The 26,638-nt window shown below is 38.9% G+C and overlaps 1 protein-coding gene across 1 annotated transcript in view; it reads right to left on the bottom strand.

Annotated features, from left to right (window-relative positions):
* Positions 1-26,638, bottom strand: part of LOC126092749 (cilia- and flagella-associated protein 44) — a 668,515-nt gene that overhangs the window by 128,282 nt on the left and 513,595 nt on the right. The window contains exons 21-22 of the mRNA XM_049908475.1: positions 24,188-24,365; positions 11,876-12,044 (exon numbers count right to left, since the gene is read on the bottom strand). Coding sequence (XP_049764432.1) covers positions 11,876-12,044; positions 24,188-24,365 — 347 coding nt within the window. The remainder of the gene's footprint in view (positions 1-11,875; positions 12,045-24,187; positions 24,366-26,638) is intronic.

The following is a 26,638-nucleotide window of genomic DNA, read 5'->3' as shown; positions in this document are numbered from 1 at the left end:
ACATGTGATACCAGCCCATGCCAAAATTGCCAGGATACTGAGCAAGCCCTGTGTGGAGACGATTTTTCATCCTTCCTGCAAAACTAGTGAAATGCCAGTCTGTTTAAAAGAGCAGATGTAGCTACAAATAATCTGGCTTGTAAAACATTGTGTGGAGCTTGGAAGACTGTACATAGGTCAAACACAACACTGCAGTTTGTGGTGAATCATGGAGTATGTGAGACATGTGCATCAAGAATACCCACCAAAATTGGCACCAGTGAAGCACAGATTCAAAGAGTTCATACATTCATGTTTGCAGATATGAAGATGGTTTGTCACGCCGGAGGACTCAGTCACCAATGAGGTAATAGAAATATATGTGTATGTACGTGTGTGTGTGTGTGTGTGTGTGTGTGTGTGTGTGTGTGTGTGTGTGTGAAGATACAGTTTTTTAATTAATGTCATGTGACTAGGGCCTCCCATAAGGTAGGCCGTTCGCTGGGTGCAAGTCTTTCGATTTGACGCCACGTCGGCGACCTGCACGTCGATGGGGATGAAATGATGATGATTAGGACAACACAACACCCAGTCCCTGAGCGGAGAAAATCCCCGCCCCAGCCGGGAATGGATCCCGGACCCTTAGGATGGACATTCTGTCGCACTGACCACTCAGCTACCAGGGGCAGACTGAAGACCCAGTAAACCACAACAATGACTTCCAACTCAGCTCTGCCTAGTATGAGATGACTGCACGAATCCAACTGAAATGCTCAAGAACACCAGCAAGGGGCAGAGCTGAAGAACTGCCACTGGACTCCTTCTCACCTCATATGCCAGTCTACACAACACTATCTGTCGGCTATAGCCATGCGAATCACTGCTGAAGTACTGGTTATACTTTGTCTTATGCTGTCCTTTTAGTACATATTACAGTGTCAGGATGTCACTTTTGCCCCAGAATGGAATGTGTTGGGTGGTTGGATGCATTCAACCAGCGCCATGTTGCATGCAGTATCAGGAGAGTTCAGTTAATAAAGAGATTGTTTATTTTGCAAGACTCTTGTACAGAGGTTGTTTACGGTGCCTAGGTGGCATGTGTTGTCATCGTCGCAGTGGTTGCTACCACAGTGCCCCTGTGGCATGCTTGGCACACAACAGTACATGTGTACACAAGGAAATGGTGCTGCCTCAGCAGAAGGACAAGGCTGGTGTGGCGGCCATATTGATATAAGGTAGGCACTTCAGGCAGCCCCTGCGGTTATATGCATTGGCCATGACTAGTAGGATAAGGACGCATATGTCCTATGTTAAAACCAGGACCCTTAGAGTCATTTGGAATGCTGGTTGAAGTTAATATGGAGATCTCCCCTTGGTATCAGAGTTTATAGACCCACAACTGCTGGGTCTAGCAGCAGCTTCTAGACCAGTGGCTTGGCTGATGACGTTGTAATGTATATTTGAAGCTGCTTGGCTCCTATGGGACTGTCAGTTCACATGGAGACTGTTATGACATCCGCTGGACTCAGGAGTTCTAGAACCATCTTAGTAAGAATACAAGTGCTGCCAAGGGCTGAGATTTGAGTATGTATGAGGTGTAATCAAAAAGTAATGTGAATTTTTTTAATTTTGCAGGCTTTATACATTTGATTTTCAATTTCTTTATCTTGTTGGTACACATGTTCCTGATGTACGCATTTTCAGCTGTTTTAAACACTTAGTTTATTGTTGACAGTCAAAAAGTTTATGCACAGTTTTGATTGCTCAGGAAATTTTTACTATCAAAAAAGATGGAGCAAAGAATTTGCATTGAATTTTGTTTAAAAAATTGAATAAAGTGTAGTGCTGAATTCAAAATATTGACTGTGTCTTTTGGCAAATCTACTATGAGTAAAAAGAGTTTCTGTGTCGAATAAACATTTCAAACAGCGTCAAGAAGACGTTGAAGACAACAACTGCTCTGGATGCCCTACCATGTCAATTACTGATGGCAATGTGGAATTAGTAAAGGAAATGGTTCTGTAAAGTCACCAAATAACCATCAGTGAGGTTGTTGATGATGCCAGTATATCCTGTGGCTCATGTCAAGCAAATTTTTTTAGATGTTTTGGGCATGAAACATTTAACAGTAAAGTTAGTTCCAAAATTGCTGAATTTCAACCAAAAATGATGTCGCTGAATGAAGTTGACAATGATTCAGAACTTCTGAAATAGGTTATGAAAGCTGATTAAACATAGGTATATGTACATGACATCAAAACCAAGCCCCATTCATCCCAAAGGCAACTGCCTGAAGAGCCAAGACCAAAAACAGTTCGACAACTTCAATCACATGTAAAAATTCTTCTCACTGTTTTTTTTATTACAATGGGACAGCACATCATGAGTTCCTGTCTTGTGGTCATATGGTCTGCAAGGAATGTTACCTGGAAGTTATGTGACATTTGTGTGAAGCAGTCCAAAGAAGACAGCCAGAATTGTGTAAAAGCCACTAGTGGAAATTGCATCACTATAATGCTCCCACTCAGACCTTAATGCCTGTTCATGATCTTTTTGGCAAAGAGAAAACCATTATATTGCCTTAGCAACTTTATATGCCAAATATGGCCCACTGTGACATCTAAATATCCTCAAAGCTGAAGAGAACCATGAAAGCACATTGTTTTGCACTGCTGAGGAGATAGAAACAGTATCACAAAAGGAGCTGAGCACCATAACGAAAAGTGAGTTCCAGAAGCGCTTCCAAGAGTGGAAGAAGTGCTGGCCCAAATGTATTATCTCTCAAGGAAATTGCTTTGAAAGGACAAAAGTGATTTTGATCAATACATAAAGATTCTTGAAGAAAAACGAAAATTCCCATTACTTTTTAATCACGCCTAGTAAAGTCACTCTTCCCAGGTATGTTGTGACAGGTGTCTATTCCCCAGTTATGTAGGTGACAATGGAAGTGCAGTGTTGTGCTACAGCATGTGGAAATCTGTACCATTGCTACAGCAGACTTGCTGTGTTACAGGGTGTTGTGCCAATATTATTTTAGCTCACGGCAGCAGGATTTGACGGCTCAGCTGTAGGCCTCTCAGTGGATTTTGAAGTCTGTACTGTGATTACTTCTGTGAAACTCTTGACTCCATAGGAAGATTTGATCTTCTGAATGGTAGATTGTTGCTAAACCTTTGAATCACTTAAAATAATACATAGTATTATTGTATTTATATTCTATAACACACATTTACAAAAAAAAAAAAAAAGAAACTGAACAAAAAAATTACAATAACTCAAAATTCAAAATTTTCAACAAGAGATCCCTTTACACTTTCTGCCTCACATATAATGTCTGAGCCAAAGCTTTCATCTTTTCAAATCATTTTTTGTGTCCATTTTCTAGGCAATGTTCAGCCATGACCAAGTTCTCAAGTTCCTTTTGTTTAATATGCCATGAGTACTCGGCACAATGCTCAGTAACAGAGAAAGCAGTTTGACCTATGTAAATGCTACCACATTTACATGGGACACCGTACATGCCAGGAACTCAAAGACTTCCATTAACCTTGTGTAATGTATCTCTTTTCTTGGAGGTGAGGCTGGAACACGGGCCTCAGTCCATGTCTCTTCAGCACACATCGTATTTTACTAGTAATTGCTCCATGGTGTGGAAGGAATGCAGCCAGCTTGGCCTCTTCTGTCTTTCACTGATCTTCCCTGAAAGCTTTTGCAATTTCTCCATTGCTGTAACAATTTTCTCTGAACACACACTTCAAATGCTGAAGTTCAGACTCCAGATGGTTGTCATCAGCAACAATCTTTGCCCTGTGTGCTAAGTTCTAACACAGTGAGCACTGCTTTGTTGTGTACAGGGTGGTGAAAAATATTGGCGTTCAGGTACTGGACAGTACACTTAGATTACCTGTACACTGAATGGCCATCCCAGCCTTCTGCCTTCCACTCAGCTAAAACGTTCAAAACTGGAAGTTTGCTATTGCTCTCCAATTTGTCAATAAATTTAATCTTGAGATAAGGTGTCATCAGTGTACCATAGGAAGCAAAACAGATGCTACCTCACAGAGTTCTGAGCTTGCTCCTCAAAGTGTTCTATGGAAAAGTTTATGACAGCTGGAGACAGTGGGGACCCCATGGATGTACCATCTGTTATCTCATAATATTCATTCCAGTACAGGAAATACATTGATATTAAGTCATGGCAGAAGGTTTAACAATCTCAGGTAAAAACTGTTGGGCAAAAACATCCAGAGTGTATTGTACCAGCACCCCTTTTCTGATGTTGACATTGTGTCTATATAATCAGAACACACTGCCAGCCCTAGTAGTCAGTGATTTTAACTCGTGGTGATGATGGTGGAGACAACTATCGAAAGCTGAAGTGTCTTACTGAAAAGTCAAGTGGCTTGTAAGCTGAAAAGATTTTATTGAAGCATGCCACAGTGAAAGTCTCAGATGGCACAAGTGTAACAACCACAATTGCGGGCCATTATTTGTATTTCCTTTCAGATTATGCTTTCCACTGTGGAGCGAATAACAACTATCACCATAGTACAGGTCAGTATTTTGTTTGGATTATTTATCTGCACAATCATGTGGGTATTAATTCTGTGATTCACCAAGAACACAGGGTGTACCACTGGTCCAGAAAGGGAAAAATATATGTATATATTAAGCACCATGCCCCTCTGTCATGTGCAGAGTTAACATGTGAATGTGTGGAGTGGACATCTGTGATCATCTTAGAATCTACATCATTTACACACACATGCCATCCTGACATAGATTTCATAGGTTTTCTGCGATTCCCCTAAATTGCTTCAGGCAAATGTCAGGATGGTTCCTTTGAAAGGGCATGGCTGACTTCCTTTCCCACCCTCCCCTAATCTGAGCTTGTGCACCATCTCTAATGACCTCATTGTCAACGGGACGTTAAATAAACGGTGGCACAGAAAAATGGGAGCATTTCCACAATCCAATAAAACTAGGAGTTATGAAGGAAAGAAATTGCATTTGTATTTATTGAAACCCTACAACTTTGCCATTTATGAAACATTGATGGCATTTATCATTTTTTTTAATTACATCCTTTAGATGGCATCCTACTGTATGATTACATTAATGAAATCTGCTGTTGAAGTTCCTCACTGATCACTGCAACATCTCATCTGGCCTCTGTGAATTGCATTCCAAATTCCCTGTTTCAACTCATCCAGGGTTCTTGGTTGAGTCATCTAGACTTTGTTCTTGAGGTAGCCCCACAAGAAAAAATCACAAACGGATAAATCTGGTGATCTAGGTGTCCAGCCAATGTTACTGAATCATGAAATCACATAGTTGCCAAACGATTCTCAAACATATGCCATTGATTGCCATGCAGTGCGTGATGTTACTCCATCCTGTTGGAACCAGGCTTCTTGAACATTTTGAAAGTTATTCAATGCAGGTGTAATGAAAGTTCATAACATCGCCATGTAACAATTGGCATTGACAGTTATTGTGTTTCCCATTCATTTGCAAAAAATTTGGTCTGATAATCCCATGTGATGAAACACCACACCATACTGTCACTTTACTAGCATGTAAAGGGTGCTCATGAACGTCACTAGGATTTGTGTTTGCCCAGTAACGGTATTTCTGTTTATTCAGATAACCTGTGAGATGAAAATGTGCCTCATCTGACATCCACAACTTGTTTAGAAATTCATCATCATTGTTTATTTTTGTCATCATTTGTTGACAGAGTCCTAATCATAACCAGCAATTGTTGTCCTTCAATTGTTGCACCATCTGTAGTTTCTACAGATGAAATTTTATATCAAGATGAAAAATTCTGCAAACGCTCTCCCATGACATTCCAATCACTGCTGCTTGCTTACGAATTGAACGCTGTGGGTACTGTAAGACAGACTCGCGTACAACATCAATGTTCGCTGGAGAATGCAAACTTCTTGGCCATCCTGTTGTTTTCTTCTTGAGGGCAGATCCAGTCTCTTCAAAGTTATTAATCCAACATTTTAGCACATGTTTAGACAGAGGGGCATCATCATGTCCTAAATTGTAAAAACATCAAAACTCCTTCTGCACTGCTAACAAACGATCATTGTTTTTATAAAACATTTTTATGGCTTGCACGCTGTTGTCCATTCCACTGATCCATGATTACTGAAATGGTGGACTGTTTACTCACTATCATGAACCCGCAGTGCTGCCACCTGCCCATGGCTGCCACTACTCATTTCAAACATTCCCGTTATTCTGTGTCACCCTGTCCTAACCTCCACCTTCCTCCTCCATTCACACACACACACACACACACACACACACACACACACACACACACACACACAAACAGTGTACAGTAATGGTCCAGGAGAGTACATTGTTTGTTTGTTTATTATATTACAAACTTTTAATTAAAAGCTTATTACTTATTTAGTTTTGCTTTTGCAGTTAAATTCTTAAATTTCTTGATGTTTGTGTAGCAAAGATTTCTGCTGTCTCTAATATGGATAGGGACTGTGAATGCTGTTTTCAGATGTGGGTCGAGTTGGTGACCCCTTACCCACAGCTCCAGGCAATGCTGACTTTGGTCACACATCTTAGGCTGTTGCCAATGGACATCACTGTAAGGGGCCAAGTGTGGCTATCCAACTGAATATGGGTATCCAAGAAACATCCAGCACATCCACCAATTAGTCCACTACAGTGATTGGTCCAGTAATTATCCACATTGAGATTCACCCCTCACACATGATCGAGTACGGGGTCATTTCAAGGTGCGGATGGCAGCAAAAGTTAATCTGTGGGACAGATTGAAAATCCTACCCAGTCCATCTGAAAAACTCGTTTAGGGAACTTTCTATGGCTGATAGAGCTCCTGAGCCAGATGCAGTTGCTTGCCCTGTTTCATAGGAACATATCAGTATGTGTAGAGGTTACAACCAACAACCAGCATAAACAAATAATTGGTTCCATTTACCAATCCTTCTGTCTCAGATGATATACTCACTGGAAGTTCAAGGAAAATTTGGGTTTTGTTTTGTTTCAAACAGATACTTAACTCATACTGTGGCAGCCATGCTGCAAAAATGCATGAACAGACCAGAACCACACACGGCTGTCCCACATTAGCTGTGTCAGACATCTGTCGGCATCCATACCTGCCGACAGGCAAAATTTTGGTAACATGTGGCGCACACAAGCACACATCGGCAAAAAAGGCGACAACAGTGTGAACCAAGCTGCTGTACAGTACAGACATGTTTTTCGAGAGTCTGTAACCTTAATCCACAGACGACACGGGTTGAGCTTAACGCAAGCTCCCCACAGACACGTAACGGAATTTATTTGATGCTCTCTGTTCATTTCTACCTTCGTTTCATCACTTCCATGAAATACACCGTGCCCTGCAGTCATGAGAAAAAGTTTGTTTCATTCTGGACTTGTGTCCACTGTTCTCCTGTGCTCACACACTTGGACAACATGCTTGTCACTGAGGAGTGTACACCCTCCGAGGTCAGCATTAAAGTGGAACTGTTACACAAACACAATTATCACAATCACTGGTTAGTGGTCATTGTGATTTGATTTCATTTTTGGTGCTTGTTCATTTACTCGTTTGTCAGAATAAATACATTTTTGGCAAGTGTTAAAGATTACTTCAATCTATGTTTGGTATGTTGGTGAAAATACATATTTAAAGTCAGTGGTAGACCTAAAACATCATCTGAAATTCTGCTAAATGCCTTCACCAAAAATTATTATGAATAATTAGTTCAGGAGGCCACACAAAGCATAAACAGTTTCAATAACACTCTTGGCAACATGCTAGAGCTCACAGCAACAAACAACCCTTAGCAAACAGAGAGCATTGTGATGGATACAGGAATCAGTGATCACAAGGTCATTGTTGTGAGACTGGATACCATAACACACAAACCCACCAAATGCAAACACAAAATATATCTATTAAAAAAGCAAAAAAAATTGGCTTGTGGGTTCCTAAGAGATTGTCTCCATTCCTCATTCCTAAGAAATAGTCTCTATTCCTTCCAAACTAACTATGTAAGTGTAGGCCAGATGTGGCTTGTGGGTTCATAAAAGGTAGTCTCCATTCCTTCCAACTAACTATGTAAGTGTAGACCAGATGTGGCTTAAATGCAAGGAAATAGTACTGATGACAACTGAGAGATTCATACCAAGTAAGATGATAGGAGATGGAACAGATACCCAATGGTATACAGAAGTGGCCAGGACAATTTGCAGAAGCAACAAAAAAACATGCGAGATTTAAAAGAATGCAAAATCTCTGACTGGTAATGTTTTACAGAAGGTTAAAATTTAGCATGGACCTCAATGAAAGATGCTTTTTATAGGTTCTTCAATTAAACTCTGTCCCAAAATCTGGCAAAAAATCCAAAGAGATTCTGGTTGTGGCTTGTGGGTTCATAAAAGGTAGTCTCCATTCCTTCCAACTAACTATGTAAGTGTAGACCAGATGTGGCTTAAATGCAAGGAAATAGTACTGATGACAACTGAGAGATTCATACCAAGTAAGATGATAGGAGATGGAACAGATACCCAATGGTATACAGAAGTGGCCAGGACAATTTGCAGAAGCAACAAAAAAACATGCGAGATTTAAAAGAATGCAAAATCTCTGACTGGTAATGTTTTACAGAAGGTTAAAATTTAGCATGGACCTCAATGAAAGATGCTTTTTATAGGTTCTTCAATTAAACTCTGTCCCAAAATCTGGCAAAAAATCCAAAGAGATTCTGGTTGTATGTGAAGTAAGCCAATGCCAACACACACTCCATACCTTCACTGTATGACAGCAATAATATTACTGAGGACAGTTCCACTACATCAGAGTTATTATTTGTGGTTTTCTGAAATTCTTTCATCAAAGAAAATGTCATAAAGTTCTAGAATTCAAGTCAGTAACAGTTGCCAAAATGAGTATCTTAGAAGTAGATACCCTCAGCACAGCAAGGCAACTTAAGTAACTTAATAAAGGCATGTCTTCTATCCCAGACTCTTTATCAATTTGGCTCCTTTTGGAGTACACTGACATAATAGCTCTATATTTAACAATCATATAGAACCACTTGCTCAATGAAAATTTATACTTAAGGACTGGAAAGTCACACATATCACATCAATACGCAAGAAAGGAAATACAAGTAAGCCACTTCATGATAGACTGTTATCATTGACATCAATTTTCAGTAAGATTTTGGAACCTATGCTGTGTTTGAACATTGTGAAATATCTTAAAGAAAATTATCTATTGACACATAGCATGGATTCACAAAATATAATTCTTGTAAAAACAACAGGGGATTCCAAGTTCAATCCTTATTTCTAGATTTTGAGAAGGATTTTGACAGATGGTTCTTCACAAGCAGCTTCCAATCAAATTGCATGCCTATTGAGTAGCATCTCAGTTATTTGACTGGGTTTAAGATATCATGTCATAAAGGACACAATTTGTAGTAGTTGGTATATTCTGTGAAACAGAAGTGAAATCTGGTGTTTCCCAAAGAAATATTATAGGCCCTTTGCTGTTTCTAAAGTATGTAAATGGTACAGGAGACAATGTGAATAGACCCCTTAGGTTGTTTGTAGATGATGCTGCCATTTACCACCTGGTGAAGTCATAAAAGGATTAGTATCAATTACAAAAAGATTTAGACACAATACCTACAATGTAGGAAAAGACGAATTGCTACTTACTCAGTAAAGTGAGACACACCATTCACACACATAGGCAAGCACACCTCATGCGCACATGACCTCCAACTCCAGCATTCTGGCCTGAGATGCTGGAGTTGGTGGTCATGTGTGCATGAAGTGTGCCTGCTCAAGTGTGTGAATTGTGTGTGTCTCTCTCTGTTGATGAAGGTGGTGGCTGAAAGCTGTATGTTAGTCTCTTTTAATTGTGCCTGTCTGCAAGTTAACATGTCTTCCTTATGGTAAGTAGCAAATCTGACTTTTCCTACATTGCTGATATTCCTACCTGGAGTTTCCATTGTTAGACACAATATATGTATGCTGCAAAAAGTGGCAATTGACTCTAAACAATAAAAAGTATGGGATCCCCCACATTGTTGTTGTGGTCTTCAGTCCTGAGACTGGTTTGATGCAGCTCTCCATGCTACTCTATCCTGTGCAAGCTGCTTCATCTCCCAGTACCTACTGCAACCTACATCCTTCTGAAGCTGTTTAGTGTATTCACCTCTCGGTCTCCCTCTACGATTTTTACCCTCCATGCTGCCCTCCAATACTAAATTGGTGATCCCTTGATGCCTCAGAACATGTCCTACCAACCGATCCCTTCTTCTGGTCAAGTTGTGCCACAAACTTCTCTTCTCCCCAATCCTATTCAATACTTCCTCATTAGTTATGTGATCTACCCATCTAATCTTCAGCATTCTTCTGTAGCACCACATTTCGAAAGCTTCTATTCTCTTCTTGTCCAAACTATTTTCGTCCATGTTTCACTTCCGTACATGGGTACACTACACACAAATACTTTCAGAAACGACTTCCTTCTACATTTTATATCCTCTCTACTTTGACCGTCATCAGTTATTTTGCTCCCCAAATAGCAAAACTCCTTTACTACTTTAAGTGTCCCATTTCCCAATCTAATTCCCTCAGCATCACCCGACTTAATTTGACTACATTCCATCCAGATGAGTACTACAAAAAAAAAAAAAAAACCATTAAATTTTGGTTACACAATAAATAACAAAAATTTTAAGGTTGTTGCTTCAGCTCAATACCTAGGGATTATGGTTACGAACAACTTAAACTGGAACCATCATGTAGAAAATCTTGTTGGGAAGGAGAACCTGGGACTGTGTTTTATTGGTAGAACATGCAGGAGATTCACCAGATCTACTAAAGAGACTGCCTACACTACACTTGTCCCTCTTCTGCTAAAGTATTGCTGCATTTTATGGGATCCTTATCAAATAGGACTGATGGAGGACATTGAAAAAGTTCAAGCAAGGGCAGCTTGTATTACCATAAACAGGGAAGAGAGCATCACAGATATGATGAGTGAGTTGGGGCGGTAATCATTAAAGCAAACATATTTTTCAGTAAGCGAGATCTTTTCACAAAATTCCAGTCATCAGCTTCCTCCTCTGAATGCAAAAATGCCTACATGTGGAGAAATGAACATCATAACAAAATAAGGAAATAAGAGCTTGCATGGAAAGATCTAGGTTTTCGCTTTTCTGTCACACTGTTCAAGAATGGAACGGTCAAGGAAAGAAGACACTTAAAGAAGACCCTCTACAAAGCACTTGGATGAGAACTGCAGAGTAGTGATGTAGATGTAGAAGTCTTCATTCACAAGTCCAATCTGATATTTTATAAGCTCATATTTATCTACTAAGCAACAGTGTTGAACAGTATCACAAGTCCCCATGGAATATGGTATTAACTTGGGTGCAGCTATCTATTGCCTTCTGGGTCTCATGGATAGAGTGAGCTGCATAACACAATGAATAAATAAGTTTCACCATTTTTTCAATCAATGTTGTAAAGGAGATTTTCACTATTCAAAAATTTCTATAATATGTGAAATAATTTTACAAGATACTTGTGTCAGCATTATAGGACTACAGTAATGTACATTTGACCAACAACTCTTCTAGATGACCAGAATGACCTGTGATATTACCAACATTTTGAGAGACATCACTGCTCCAGTAACCTGTGATAAAATATTGCTACATGGGAAGTTTCCATTAAAAAAAAAAAAAAAAAAAAAAGCAACACTTTTTGACTCCACAGGTCAAAGAGAGAAAATATACGTGTTTTCTGATGATTTATGCCTTACATTTAAGTACAGAAAGTTCAGTTAAATTTGATATCCTACCTCTTTGCACGAAGCTGAAATGCCAGGTCATAATTATTTCTGTTACATCCTTCAGGACAAATTGTTTCATCAAGTTTTATAGGTCCTATTTCTCCTGATTCTATACTTCCGAGGTCTTCATCCTCATCTTCAGAGCTTTCTTCTGAAGTTGATGACTCTTCATCAGATTCTGTGAAATATTGGGTGTTTTCATTACTGGTATGGGTTTACATTAAAAAATAATATAATATAAAATAAAAAATAATATATTAAAAAATAAAAAATAAATATTGGACTACAATGTGCTTATTATGTAGTCTACTTATTATTTGTTGTACACGTACACACACACACACACACACACACACACACACACCACGCACACACACACCAGTGATGCAGTCTATTTCATTGTAAAATGATCGATATCTGATAAAGATACTTTATATTTCGGTACATATTTGACAGATAAAAAACACATTAAAGCAGCATGACAGTATTTGATAAATTGCTCGGTTATACACTTATCACTGAAGAGTAATGCCTTCCAGTAATAACTAATGCAATAACCTGACAAATATTGTCTTAAAATTTAGTTTAGTTCTGCTACAACTGTAAGCACTCATAGTTGCTATCTGTCGCTAAGAAAGAACATCTCAGTTCATTAATTTATGTATGACTCATCCCACATATCCAAAATCGTGATTCCATTTTCACAGTGTTCAGGATCAAAATTATACACATGGCAGGGGACTTAAACTAATTACTTTATGACAAGGAACTAATGGTTGAAAATAAATATTTATGTTTTTACTGGCATAAAAACTAACAACTTTTACCAAAATCTTAGATTCACAGCTATTGCTCAAATCTGCTCAATTTCATCTATCTGCGACTTGGAAACAATCAAAGCTGCATACCTTGGATATTTCCATTCACTCATAACATACTTCACCAAGTTCTCAGAAAACCAGTCCTGAGCAAATAAAGACTTTATTGCACAGAAGAAAGTCAAAGAACATTCAAACAGGTGCTGGAAGGTTTCTTGGGGAATGTCAGCTCATTCTTCATGGAGTGCTGCACTGAGGAGAGGTATCGATGTCAGTCAGCGAGGCCTGACATGAAGTTGGTGTTCCAAAACATCCCACAGGTGTTCTACAGGATTCAGGTCAGGACTCTGTGCAGGCCAGTCCATTACAGGGATGTTATTGTCATGTAACCACTCTGCCACAGGCCATGCACTATGTACACACTCTACCAGACGACGTTCCCCAGGCATTTGCTACACTCACACCCTGCCGTCACATTGTGTACCATGATCTGCCACCCCACACAATTTTTCCACTGTTCAGTCATCCAATGTTTACACTCCTTACACCAAGTGAGGCATCATTTGGCATTTACTGGATTGATGTGTGGCTTATGAGCAGCTGCTCGACCATGAAATCCAAGTTTTCTCACCTCCTGCCTAAGTGTTATACTACTTGCGATCCTGATGCAATTTGGAATTTGTGCGTGATGGTCTAGATAGATGTCTGCCTGTTTGCCTATTACACATTACAACCCTCTTCAACTGTCAGCGGTCTCTGTCAGTCAACAGAGGAGGTTGGCCTGTACGCTTTTGTACTATACATGCCCCTTCATGTTTCCACTTCACTATCACATCAGAAACAATGCACCTAGGGATGTTTAGGAGTGTGGAAACTCACGTACAGACATATGACACAAGTGACACACAATCACCTGAACACATTCAAAGTCCATGAGTTCTGCACAGCCCCATTCTGATCTCTCACAATGTCTAATGACTATTAAGGTCGCTGATATGGAGTACCTGGCATTAGGTGGCAGCACAATGCACCTATTATGAAAAACTTACGTTTTGGGGGGTGTCCGGATACTTTTGATCTCATAGAATATTTGACCATAAAAGTGTTACATAAACATTAGATAAGCCACTAAACTTTTTCTGGTTAAGATCAATATAAGTAAGTCACAACATGTTCTCCTTATCTGACACACATCAATGAAGAACTATGGTACACTATAGTTACAGATACAATGAAGAGTGGGAACATAAGGCAAAAACTGGCCTACACAAATCTATTTGCATAAAATTTGAAATTAAAATGAATTTGTACTGTTGTTGTTGTGGTCTTCTGTCCTGAGACTGGTTTGATGCAGCTCTCCATGCTACTCTATCCTGTGCAAGATTCTTCATCTCCCAGTACCTACTGCAGCCTACATCCTTCTGAATCTGCTTAGTGTATTCATCTCTTGGTCTCCCTCTACGATTTTTACTCTCCACACTGCCCTCCAATACTAAATTGGTGATCCCTCGATGTCTCAGAACATGTCCTACCAACTGGTCCCTCCTTCTAGTCAAGTTGTGCCACAAGCTCCTCTTCTCCCCAATTCTATTCAATACCTCCTCATTAGTTATGTGATCTACCCACCTAATCTTCAGCATACTTCTGTAGCACCACATTTCTAAAGCTTCTATTCTCTTTTTGTCCAAACTATTTATCGTCCATGTTTCACTTCCATACATGGCTACAGTCCATACAAATACTTTCAGAAACAACTTCCTGACATTTAAATCTATACTGGATGTTAACAAATTTTTCTTCTTCAGAAACGCTTTCCTTGCCACTGCCAGTCTCTCTACTTCGACCATCATCAGTTATTTTGTTCCCCAAATAGCAAAACTCCTTTACTACTTTAAGTGTCTCATTTCCTAATCTAATTCCCTCAGCATCACCCGACTTAATTCAACTACATTCCAGTATCCTTGTTTAGCTTTTGTTGATGTTCATTTTATACCCTACTTCCAAGTCCTTTGCTGTCTCTGACAGAATTACAATGTAATCGGCAAACCTCAAAGTTTTTATTTCTTCTCCATGGATTTTAATACCTAACCCGAACTGTTCTTTTGTTTCCTTTATTGCTTGCTCAATATACAGATTGAATAACATCGGGGATAGGCTACAACCCTGTCTCACTCCCTTCCCAACCACTGCTTCCCTTTCATACCCCTCGACTCTAATAACTGCCATCTGCTTTCTGTACAAATTGTAAATAGCCTCTCGCTCCCTGTATTTTACCCCTGCCACCTTCAGAATTTCAAAGAGTGTATTCCAGTCAACATTGTCAAATGCTTTCTCTAAGTCTACAAATGCTAGAAACATAGGTTTGCCTTTCCTTAATCTTTCTTGTAAAATAAGTCGTAGGGTCAGTATTGCCTCACGTGTTCCAACATTTCTACGGAATCCAAACTGATCTTCCCCGAGGTTGGCTTCTATCAGTTTTTCCATTCGTTTGTAAAGAATTTGCGTTAGTATTTTGCAGCTGTGACTTATTAAACTGATAGTTCGGTAATTTTCACATCTGTCAACACCTGCTTTCTTTGGGATTGGAATTATATTCTTCTTGAAGTCTGAGGGTATATCGCCTGTCTCATAAATCTTGCTCACCAGATGGTAGAGTTTTGTCAGGACTGGCTCTCCCAAGGCCGTCAGTAGTTCTAATGGAATGTTGTCTACTCTGGGGGCCTTGTTTCGACTCAGGTCCTTCAGAGCTCTGTCAAACTCTTCACGCAGTATCATATCTCCCATTTCATCTTCATCTACATCCTCTTCCATTTCCATAATATTATCCTCAAGTACATCGCCCTTGTATAGACCCTCTATATACTCCTTCCACCTTTCTGTTATCCCTTCTTTGTACTATATTTTTGTACTATATTTATGATATTCACCTGGTTATTTAGCATTTATGTAAGCAGTATAAAAATGCAATTTAAATCTAATAATATCATTGGCAAAAGAGAAAAGAACTGTCTTACTTCACTCAAATATTTCTGACAGATAATTCGTGACAGATACTGTAAACATCAATCAACCATGCTCATTGATGAACTATGGTTACCCAACAGGACATAGGGAAAGGAACCTACCATAGACAACATGCATTTATAGGCTGCACACTCATTGTCAAATTTTCACATCCTATATGCTCCATTCAAAAGAACACACACTGATGCTAATTTATAATTCTAAACAATACTCTGCCTGGAGGCTGGATGAAGCTGCTTCAAAGTAGAAGTCTTTTTATTCTCATCATCCATGCGGCCTCTTTCCACATGCTGCTCACTCATAGCACTTTTGACTGGATTTAGGTTCTTCTTTGTGGTTCACTATCTGCTAACTTGGTACAGTGCCTTGAGTGTCATCCCTACATCCTTTTGACAGACAAATAACAAGCATCTAACGTTATTTGGTCCAACTATTTGCACTAGTCTGAGATATGTTCATATATCTTGCTTCCACCTAGCCTCTTTCTAATTGCATGTAGTTCTAAATTAGCATGTACATTACTCATGACGTCTGCCTTCTTCTTTAGCACTTAAACACCTTTCTACCACAAAGGGCCTCCCCGCCACATATTTTTCAGACTCCACTTTACATAAGATTCACTATCTATTATTCTTCTCACCATGTATCAGTTAAACTATCTCGCAAAGTAAGTAACATAAATATGTCTGCAGTAAGTAATTCTACCCTATTTGTGGCCATTTAATTCAACTCAGTTTGAAATTTTATAAATTACAAACAGTACCTCTTCCAATGTCTGCTATAAACTATACTGAAATATTATGCTTTATTGTACAGATAAGAAAATTTCATCTTCTACAGTTGAATTTATTTGTAGACGTATTAACTAAATGGAATACGTTTTTAGCTTTCATTTACAAACTTAGTTATAGCTGTATGACTTAGGTTTCATGTTATAAGTGCATTTTCTGGTACATATCTGTTCCCAAAGATGAGAATCAAGCAAAGGTAAACATGTCAACTTTTGAAAATATCGATTCTTGCCTTATACTGTAAAATTTATCTCTGGTTACAATTATGACAAAACTGCATATGGATTTACAATGTTTACTAGGACAGAATTTACAATAACTATGACTAAAATGTAATGGAGTGGATCTACACATAGGAATGGAATTTTGGTACATGAAAGAAGGTTTTTTTCTGTGTAGGGGTTGCAGTATTGTCCAAGAGGAGCAAATAATTGAAATGAGTTTGTCCATGCAGTAATAAATGTAGGGATGCACAAATCTGTTTCTTAATTTCTATAATTTCTAACTGAGTGAGCTTTCTTCCTTTTCCCCCCTATATGTAGGACTTCTATATCTACGAAGCATTTGCAGTTTTCATTTATGCAATATTTGGCAAAGGACAAACCTGGCTTCTTTAACCTCCAACTTCTATGGTGTTCTATGAGCCTAGTGCAGATTGGCCTCCAAGTCTGTCCAATATAGCAACATTGACTGCAGATTATCTTATAAAACCCACTGCTAGCACTTTATCTTTTGAATTGAAGAGACATGACATCAGTGGTCTGGTATGTTAACTTGCGCCCACACTAGGTAAATAACTTCATAAAATTTTTCATATTGATGCCCCACTATGTGATTTAGAAGAACACCTCCTTCACAAAATTTTTGTGGAAGTGGGAAGTAATGAAAGGTGCCAGAACCCTTCACCTTGGCTCTTTTCATTTCTTCTTCTTTAATTATGCAATTGGATGGGAGCTGAATTAGTTTAACAGAAGTCATGAGATCACAGCGATTGTAAGAGCTGGGTTCTTGTCTCTTCTTAACCTTCTGTAATCTAACATGGTACTGGGTATATCAATTTGTTTTCTGTGTAAGCTTCAGAATAGAGGATTGCTGTGCAGGTATATGAAAGTCACCATGTTGGTGAGAGGGGGCTGGGGGGGGGGGGGGGGGGGGGTGAAAGGTACTTTGCCAAATGGTGAACAGCTGAACAAGATATTGTCTAGTTTATAGCATGGTCTGCAGAATGACCAAGATAAAAGCCTTTATTTCAGGAGACAGAACTCTGTCAGCAGAAACAATTACGCCATCAGTTGGTGTAACTTTTGAGGGGATTGGTCAATGGGTTTTGTTGATGAGAAGGGAGGAGCAAGCCGTTTTTTAGAGAGAGAAAATATCAGATGTGGACATGTCGCACTCAGATGCTGGGAAGAGTTGCGGCTGTGCTTTCAAGTAGCAAAGTCATCTGAAATCCAATATTTGAAAAACCACCTGCTTGATCACAACACTGAACTTCCAACCAGAGAGCCATGGTGTCTCCACTCTGCTCACATTACATTTAAGATTATGGTAAGCATCACTTACAGCTCTGGCATATTAGGACAAACCAGAGATTTTATTTTAAATTCATGATAGGTTTTACTGTCACATATTTTTAGTGCTTCCTCAGAGCTTTGGGATTCTTAGGTTCTGTTTCAGACAAACAATCACTGTGATTGTCATAGTCAGGTTACAATCATTTCACAGTGTCATGTGCAAGATTATTAACCAACTCCACCTCACCTGGTAACTTTGACAACTCAGAGTTTTAGTTTGCAGCTCTCATCAGAAGGTACATCACAGCAAAGTTCATATTCACATAATTGTCTTACTGCTTTGTAATTCCAAATGTGTTTTGTAATAAACCATAGAGTACACTTAACTTTGAGTTTATTATCACAATCAGTCCTTTCTGTGACAAATATTATGTCAATTCCTCCACCTTCAGATTCAGTGCTAGAGCCTAAATAACTTATATTGTTAATAAATCTGTTGCACACATTAAATTCAGCAATGAATCTCAGGATGGGCCTGATTCTTGATTAATGCAGATTCAGTTAAATTTCACTTACACAAAAATGGTGTTTTGCAGTTGGAATCACAGTTCTCATTAAATGCCACTATACAAGTGGTTTCTGTAGCTGTTCCACGAGTTGCTGGAGCATGGCGTCTATGGGCCATTGAAAACCTTTTACCTCATCACCAATTATAGGTAAACGATTCTGACAAGACTGGAAACAACTCAAGAACCAACAGAACAGTCAAGAGCATCAATAGTGAGTCGCTTGAGTAAACAGATGAACAGCAACAAGAAAAGCACAGGCAAGAGAGACAGCACTGCAGAATAACAAGTCCATTGAATAAATTAAGATCAAAAATAGAAGATGGAAAGAATCTAGAGCTGAAACAATGATATGGAGGAAGGTCAGTGCCAGAGGGCAGTGAAATCATGACTGACTGACAGCTGCTGCACTACTCGTCTAAAGGGCAACCATGAGCAATGGAAAATGGAAATGAGCATTTGGCGTCATTGGCCGGGAGGCCCCTTACAGAACAGGTCCGGCCACCTTAGTGCAGGTGTTATTACATTCAACGCCACATTAGGTGACCTGCATGCCAGATGCAGATGAAATGATGATGAAGACAACACAACACCCAGACCCTGAGCGGAGAAAATCTCCGACCCAGCCGGGAATCAAACCCGGGCCCATAGGGCGGCAATCCATCATGCTGACCACTCAGCTATTGGGGCGGACACCTTGAGCAATGATAGGTCAGCAGGGTGACTGTGGCTCCATATCAAGTGCTGCAGCAGTGACAGCACTGCTCACAGATTACAGCAGTGCAGTCTAGTGGCTGTCATTGAGGTCCAAGTCCATGCCTTCTGGTAGGTGTTACTGTGTCAGGATACCAGATTAAGGACTGGTCAATGGGATATAGATGTTGTGTATTTGTTGGAGTAAACAGGAAACTGAAATCCACTGAGGCAGATATTGCATCTGCATGCAAGATTGGTTGGACAAGGCTAAATATCACTGGTAGGCATAAACTTATGACTCAATCTTCCTATTGACCACCAGACTCACACCAAGATAAAACCATAAACTTCTGTTAAAATATAGCTCACTAATATGTTGGTTCACCAATCACACTGTGATTATTGAAAAACACTTTAATCATCCAAGAATTAACTAGAATAATTACAGTCCCATAAGTAGTGGGTGTGACAAGTCGGGTGATGCTGCGGGAATTAGATTAGGAAATGTGACACTTGAAGTAGTAAAGGAGTTTTGCTATTTGGGGAGCAAAATAACTGATGAGGGTCGAAGTAGAGAGGATATAAAATGTAGACTGGCAATGGGAAGGAAAGCGTTTCTGAAGAAGAGAAATTTGTTAACATCGAGTATTGATTCAGTGTCAGGAAGTCGTTTCTGAAAGCATTTGTATGGAGTGTAGCCATGTATGGAAGTGAAACATGGGCGATAAATAGTTTAGACAATAAGAGAATAGAAGCTTTCAAAACGTGGAGCTACAGAAGAATGCTGAAGATTAGATGGGTAGATCATATAACTAATGAGGAGGTATTGAATAGAATTGGGGAGAAGAGAAGTTTGTGGCACAACTTAACTAGAAGAAGGGATCGGTTGGTAGGACATGTTCTGAGGCATCAAGGGATCACCAATTTAGTACTGGAGGGCAGCGTGGAAGGTAAAAATCATAGAGGGAGACCAGACCAAGAGAAGAATACACTAAGTAGATTCGGAAGGATGTAGGTTGCAGTGAGTACTGGGAGATGAAGAAGCTTGCACAGGATAGAGTAGCATGGAGAGCTGCATCAAACCAGTCTCAGGACTGAAGACCACAACAACAACAACAACAACTTGAAACATTTAGTATGTACAGGAACTGTCACTTAAACTTAGCAAAATAGTTGACTAGGCATCAGTGGCAAATACAGAAAAACCTCAAGGAGGAGGCGCGAAAGATATCTTGAGCTACCTTTACTTTTACTGTTATAAAAAGTGATCAACTCACATGAAAAGTTTAAAAAAGTTATATTTAAACTGATTATACATACATATAAGACAATTCCATCTTATGATATAAATAAGTTACAATTGTGGTTCTCTTCCTTAAATGATGAATTCTATGCACCTATTCTTCCTGATGAATTCGCTAATTACATCATCAACAGGACAATCAATGTCAGGGTGAGTATTCAACAGAGTTAAGCCATTAAGTCGATTCTCCTTCACTGTTGACCTCAGTCATGTCTTTGTATGCCGCAATGTTGAAAAATTTCTTTCCACTGTAACAGGAGATGCAGGCAGACAAGCAAATATTTTGTACAGCCTGTGCAAAGTAAGACAGTAAGATCTATAACAGACAGACAACACTTGCATAACAGAATCATGATCATTACAGGTGTTTATGTTCGTTTGCTTGTATTGAAGCATCTCTCCCATTAGTCTCTTTTTAATCACAAAGAGCGATTCTTCTTCAAAGAACAGTAGTTCAGTTAAGCACTAATTCAATTTAAGTGCCAGATCATTACTGTCATGTTTCAGTAGTTGTGAGGGCATAAGTATGTTGAATTTTAAATGATAAATATTTTCTTCAGCAAAACATTCTCTCATACCAGTTGTAACATGGTCCAGTGTTGGAATAAAAACTGTTTTTTCCAATATGTCATAGTATCATCATTATGACTGCAGTTTTCCCTGTGTCTCCATCTACCTGAAAGATGAGGAACACTCATCTCCATGTCTAACTCTTCCATAACTGCCTTCGCCTCCTCAACAATATGAGCAAAGTGGCTATCAGCATTAGCTCTCATGCTGCCGTACACCTTGAGTATCAAATCTAATTTTGCTTTTACCATCATGACATCCAAGCTAGGGTCTAGTAAGATTTTGCTGACTGGAAATGTTATGCTCATAATGTCAATCCATGTAAACAGAGTGATGATAAACTCTCAAGGAAGGAAGGAAGATATTGGCTTTGGCAGCCGTTGTTCTACGCTTCCAACACAGAATTTCTTTGAGAACTTTGCAAACTGTCCTGAGATCAGCTGTGAATTGAATAATAGCATCATGGCAATCAACCCATATCATCTGATAATGTGACTACTCCATAACTTGATTCAGTCAAGTTGAAAGAAACAAACAAATACCATGCGGGCTGACTGGCGAGGGTGGCACGGGTGGCAATGCGGGCACTCCTTCAAGGTGGGGCATACACCCCACATGTCCCCCATATGTATCTGCCACTGCTAGGCACTGGATAGATATGTATGTAGTAGATAGTTTCTGATCAGAGGGACCCTCCATGATAAAAAAAACCAATGCAAAGATACTTCAAAAGAAACAACAAGTGTTAAACAAGGTTTAGGACTATATAGTTGCTAAATGAAATACAGTCAAAAGTGTGATAAGTGAAGCTGTCAATGACTATTAGAGTAAAATCTTATTAGCAGCATCGTGTCTGCAACAGACACCATGTAAATTCTGTAGCTGTGATACATATTATGTAAAGTTACAGCATCATCAGTGTGGTTTTAATTTCTTTCTTTGTTTCTTTCTTTGAGGGTTCCTGCATTGAAAAAGGAAAAAAAAGAAAAACACTCATAATACTGTTACTTCAGTCAAACTTGTCTAGGTGAAAGAGAAGAAAAAATTGTGTTTGCTCAAGACAGAACCAGAAACTATTCAAAAACAAATTTATTGAATTCAGCATTTATGATTTTGCTTTGCTACCCTCAACTTCAATTCCTGTGTCACCCATGAGTATCTAGACACTAACTTTAATGCCACTGAAAGCCTTTCCATACGACCAAAATTTATTTGGGTTCCGTGGGAGGTAATCCAATAAGATTTTATTATGTAAATTCAGGGTGGAAGGGGAGAAAGGAAAGGAATAGGGAAGGAAATAATGTTATCAGCTGCATCACAATTTTATGCAGAATCAGCAGTGCTGAATGAAAGTGTGTCCCAGACCAGCACTCAATCCTGGGATCTCCTGCAAACTAGGCAATGCATTGATCACTGCACCATCTGGACACAGTGCTTATCACAAATGTGTGGACTATCTTGGCTCACTCCCTGCTCCAGGCTGCCTCGAATCCCCACCTAGTGCCACCTGTCTACAGTCTCTGTCAGTATCTTCCATGCTTGCTAATTTTAGAATCACACAAGACGTTGAACAAAATCTACATACGCACAGAAGAGTGTGGATTCATTGCCCATCAAGGCAAATCAATTACAGGAATGCATGGTGAAACAACAGACACCATGCGAAATTCACAGCTGTGATACATATTTTGTAAAACGATATCAGCTGCATTGTGCCTTTATGCAGAATCAGTGGCACTAAGTGACAATGTATGCCAGACTGGGACCCAAACCCAGGATTTACTGCTTACTTACTTTTTTTTGTAGTGGAAAGTTTTTCCCTTTCTATCACGTTTTACTCAGCTTCCTTGTACTAATGAACATGGCAGATTAGTTGTTTAGCAGCAGGTATGGTCAGACTCTGAATGAGCACCTTTAGTTAGCTGGAATATTTTCCATATGCAGCCTATATGCCAGTTCATCTCTCAGTGATGAAGCTAAAAAGTGGAATTTCTTGCCAAATTTTGATAACCTTAGTTGTCATGCTTCATCACCCAATTTGGGATTTAATATATATTAAAATAAAAGTGGTTTTAGTATATTATTCGTTTGAAGATGTCATGGCTCCGATTACCCTCCCCTTGGATCTGCACATGCCTCTACGTACCATCCCCAGTGAGACTGCAAAGACAAGATGAAACTACCATTACAGTGCACTCTGATGCATTTAAGCAGTCATTCATCCCACACTCCATATGCAGATAGTGTGGGAAGACACCTAAATGCGTGGTATAACAAAGAGAGAGGAGAGAGGGTGGAAGTAATTCTCACAATTATCTGTATAAATAGATTAGCTCTAGTTGTAATTGGTTGTTAACACACTTTACAGAAGTAGTTTGAAGAGGTTGTTTCTGCCTATTACCATACGACTTGATAAATTCCACATCAATGAAGGCTTTTTTTTCAGGGTTATGTATGAATGAATGCCATGTTCTTCGTGATGAATGGAATGGATAAATGAATGTCATTTTCCACTTTGATCTTCAGGAAAATGTTTCTATTTACAACAAATGCAACAATTTTATGGAGGATAATTCAGTAAATAACTTACTATGATCATGCTATGTTCATACTGACAACTATATTAAAGCAGAGCATGGAGAACGTGCTAACTAACGGGTTATCTGATAGCACATAACATCAGCTACACAGACCAATTTTAAACTCATTCTTCTTTGTTCTTTAACCTGACACTAAATTCATGCAGTTTCACAAGTTTTAAAATGAGAAATACTAGTGAAACAATCCTACACAAAAACATTTGGTATTTCTTGTATCATAACTGTTACATGTAAATTGACAAGAGAAACAAGAAATGAAACATACATGCAATAACTCAGCTACTGATGTCAAGAATGCATCTAACTGAAATCCTCAAAGTTAGTACAATGCACACCAGGTAAGATTTGTAAAGCTAATCAGCATTTTTTAAACTTAATGATGATGTATTTAAAATAAAAACCCAAAACGCTTTATGATAGAGGAAATTGAATAACTCACCATCATCTTCTTTGACCTTTGGTGCTTTGTATTTCTTCTTGTATATCTTTCTAAGGAAATCTGCAAATGGTTCATCAACTAGTGCCTCATTGAGAGTGGACAACAATTGAGCCTCTTTTTCCATTAAGTTATCGATCTCCTTCTTCCGAAAATCAATATTTGTTTGTAGCTGTTGTATCTGGGGATATGATGAAGGTACTATATGAATTCCTTTTCAGCTTATGTATACTTTTCAGAAATAGAAATTATTTACAAAGTTAAATTTATGTTTAGAATAATTAGAATTTTAGTTTCAATAGAGGATGGGAAAGGATACTTCTCAAAACTAATCTGCCACACACTAAAACCCTGCACAAAACTGAGATAATATTTTACAAACAATTAATGTGTGATAACTTTAAACTGAATGTTTTTCTCACCTTGGCATTGCATCATATACCTCCTGAACAGCAAAACCTTACTTGCAAAGTAACACATAATTCACTGTAGCTCAATACTGTTAAGTAATATGGAAATCTAGGTTTATGTTTTTAATGTTACAGTCAAGACAATATTACACCACACTATTCCAAGGAGCAGTGACTGAGCAACGGAGAATTGGAGTATTCAACATTGTGTTGCCTCAGTTGGTAATTACTATGAAGTTAAATGTGTGATGTTGGTCGACATGGTTAGGTACTGTCTCAATGTCTCAGAACGCCATACAGGCCTGGGTGAAGCAGTCTGAAGACAATGGTGGTGCACGACGTGAAGCATGGAGCTCCGAGAGCAGTGTGCACACCTGAAAACGTGCAGAGAGTGAAAGAAGCTTTGAAAATATAGTTCTCACTCTCAGTGCATCAGTAGTTTCACATTTCAGGAGTGAGTCAAAGAAGTTAATGACGAATGCTTAAGGACATCACATTTCATCCTTACAAACTGAAAATTGCTCAGAAACTTACCCCAAGAGACAAGGAAGCATGAATTACAGTCTGCACTGCCATGTTTAATTTGCAGTGAACCCCTTGATTTCTTGAATAATTTGTTCATAACTGACAAAGCCCATATTCATCTCTCAGGTTTCGTCAACAGACAGAACAAACAGTACTGGTCTCCAGCAAAACAAAAGAGCTGCATAAAAAGTTGACAGTTTGATTTGGATTCAGCGTTTTTGAGACTGTAGGCCCATGTTTTTTTCAGAATGAATATGGAGAAACATTGGCTGTTAATGCAAAATGTTGTCACTATGTTACAAAACTTTGCTAAATTTTGCTAACAATGGCTTTCCATTGAGCCAAAGGCGCTTTACCTTCAGCAAGATGGTGTATGCACGCTGTGTGAGACAGCATGGCCATTGTTAGTGGAATGTTCAGAAGTTATCTCTTATTTTGGAGACATTACTTGGCCTCCTCAGTTATCCAGTCTTACTGTACTAGATTTTTTTTCCTGTGAGGCTTTTGAAAGACCATGTGTTCTGGAGACATATCATGAACATTCAAGAACTCAGACAAGCCATTGCTGATGAAGCTACAATTATTGAAGGTGACCATGGGGGCAGATGTATGACAATTTCTTGAACCGCTTTACAACAATGCACTGATTGAAATGGAAGCCATACTTCTCAAACAATTTTCAAGAAATAGTCTTGTAAACTTTGGATAACAAATGACATATCTCAGTGTATTTATAGACTATTCCACTTTATCTTTCCTGTCTCATTTTCATCATCTCATCTGAAGTATATCAGCCAGATCAATGCTGCCCTGTACAAACATTTGTTAACTGTGAGTGTGAATGAAAGAGCTTTGTCTCAGCCCATAGTTTTTTATGATGTTAGATGTCTGGTGCAGAAGAGGGTCATTTAAAAAGAGAGATATCATTCTGTCCTGAAAACTAATCCTGCATCACTGCTGATGTGTGTATTAAAGACCAGTCTTACAGTAAACAGATTATCACCATTTATTATAACTGTCACACTGATGAGAACAGGATTAATGACTATCAGGCAGAGCATTTCAAGTCTATAGAGATTCAGCCCACACTGAAACAGATGCATGGCCCCTGGGAGAAGACTCATGGGTCTATTGGTGTTCAAATGAATGCCTTGCAGACTGTGCACTCAAACTGGACCATCATTTGCTGTAGCAAAAACTGATTTGTCAGAAAACATAAATTTCCTTAATTATTAATTAATATTGTTCTTGGTAAATATGAGCTAGTGTAGTAAACTTCCTTCTTGGAATTGCCTAAACAGCAACATGTCTGCTTTGTTGCCTGGCACACTAAACCCAGAGCCAAGTTATATCTCCTGACCCATCAATTATACTTAATTTAAAAATATATTTTGCACTGATGTGATAAAATTTCACTGTTGTAAGTCTAGTTCACATATGTCTAGTTGATATGGCAGTTTCCTGATACCATTCTGTAAATTGTTACACACTGTACTTATTAATCCCATAGCATGTCCCT

This window comes from Schistocerca cancellata, chromosome 7 (genome assembly GCF_023864275.1).
Source record: "Schistocerca cancellata isolate TAMUIC-IGC-003103 chromosome 7, iqSchCanc2.1, whole genome shotgun sequence".
NCBI classification, from domain to species: Eukaryota; Metazoa; Arthropoda; class Insecta; order Orthoptera; family Acrididae; genus Schistocerca; species Schistocerca cancellata.
This window is presented reverse-complemented; position numbering and strand designations above follow the sequence as displayed.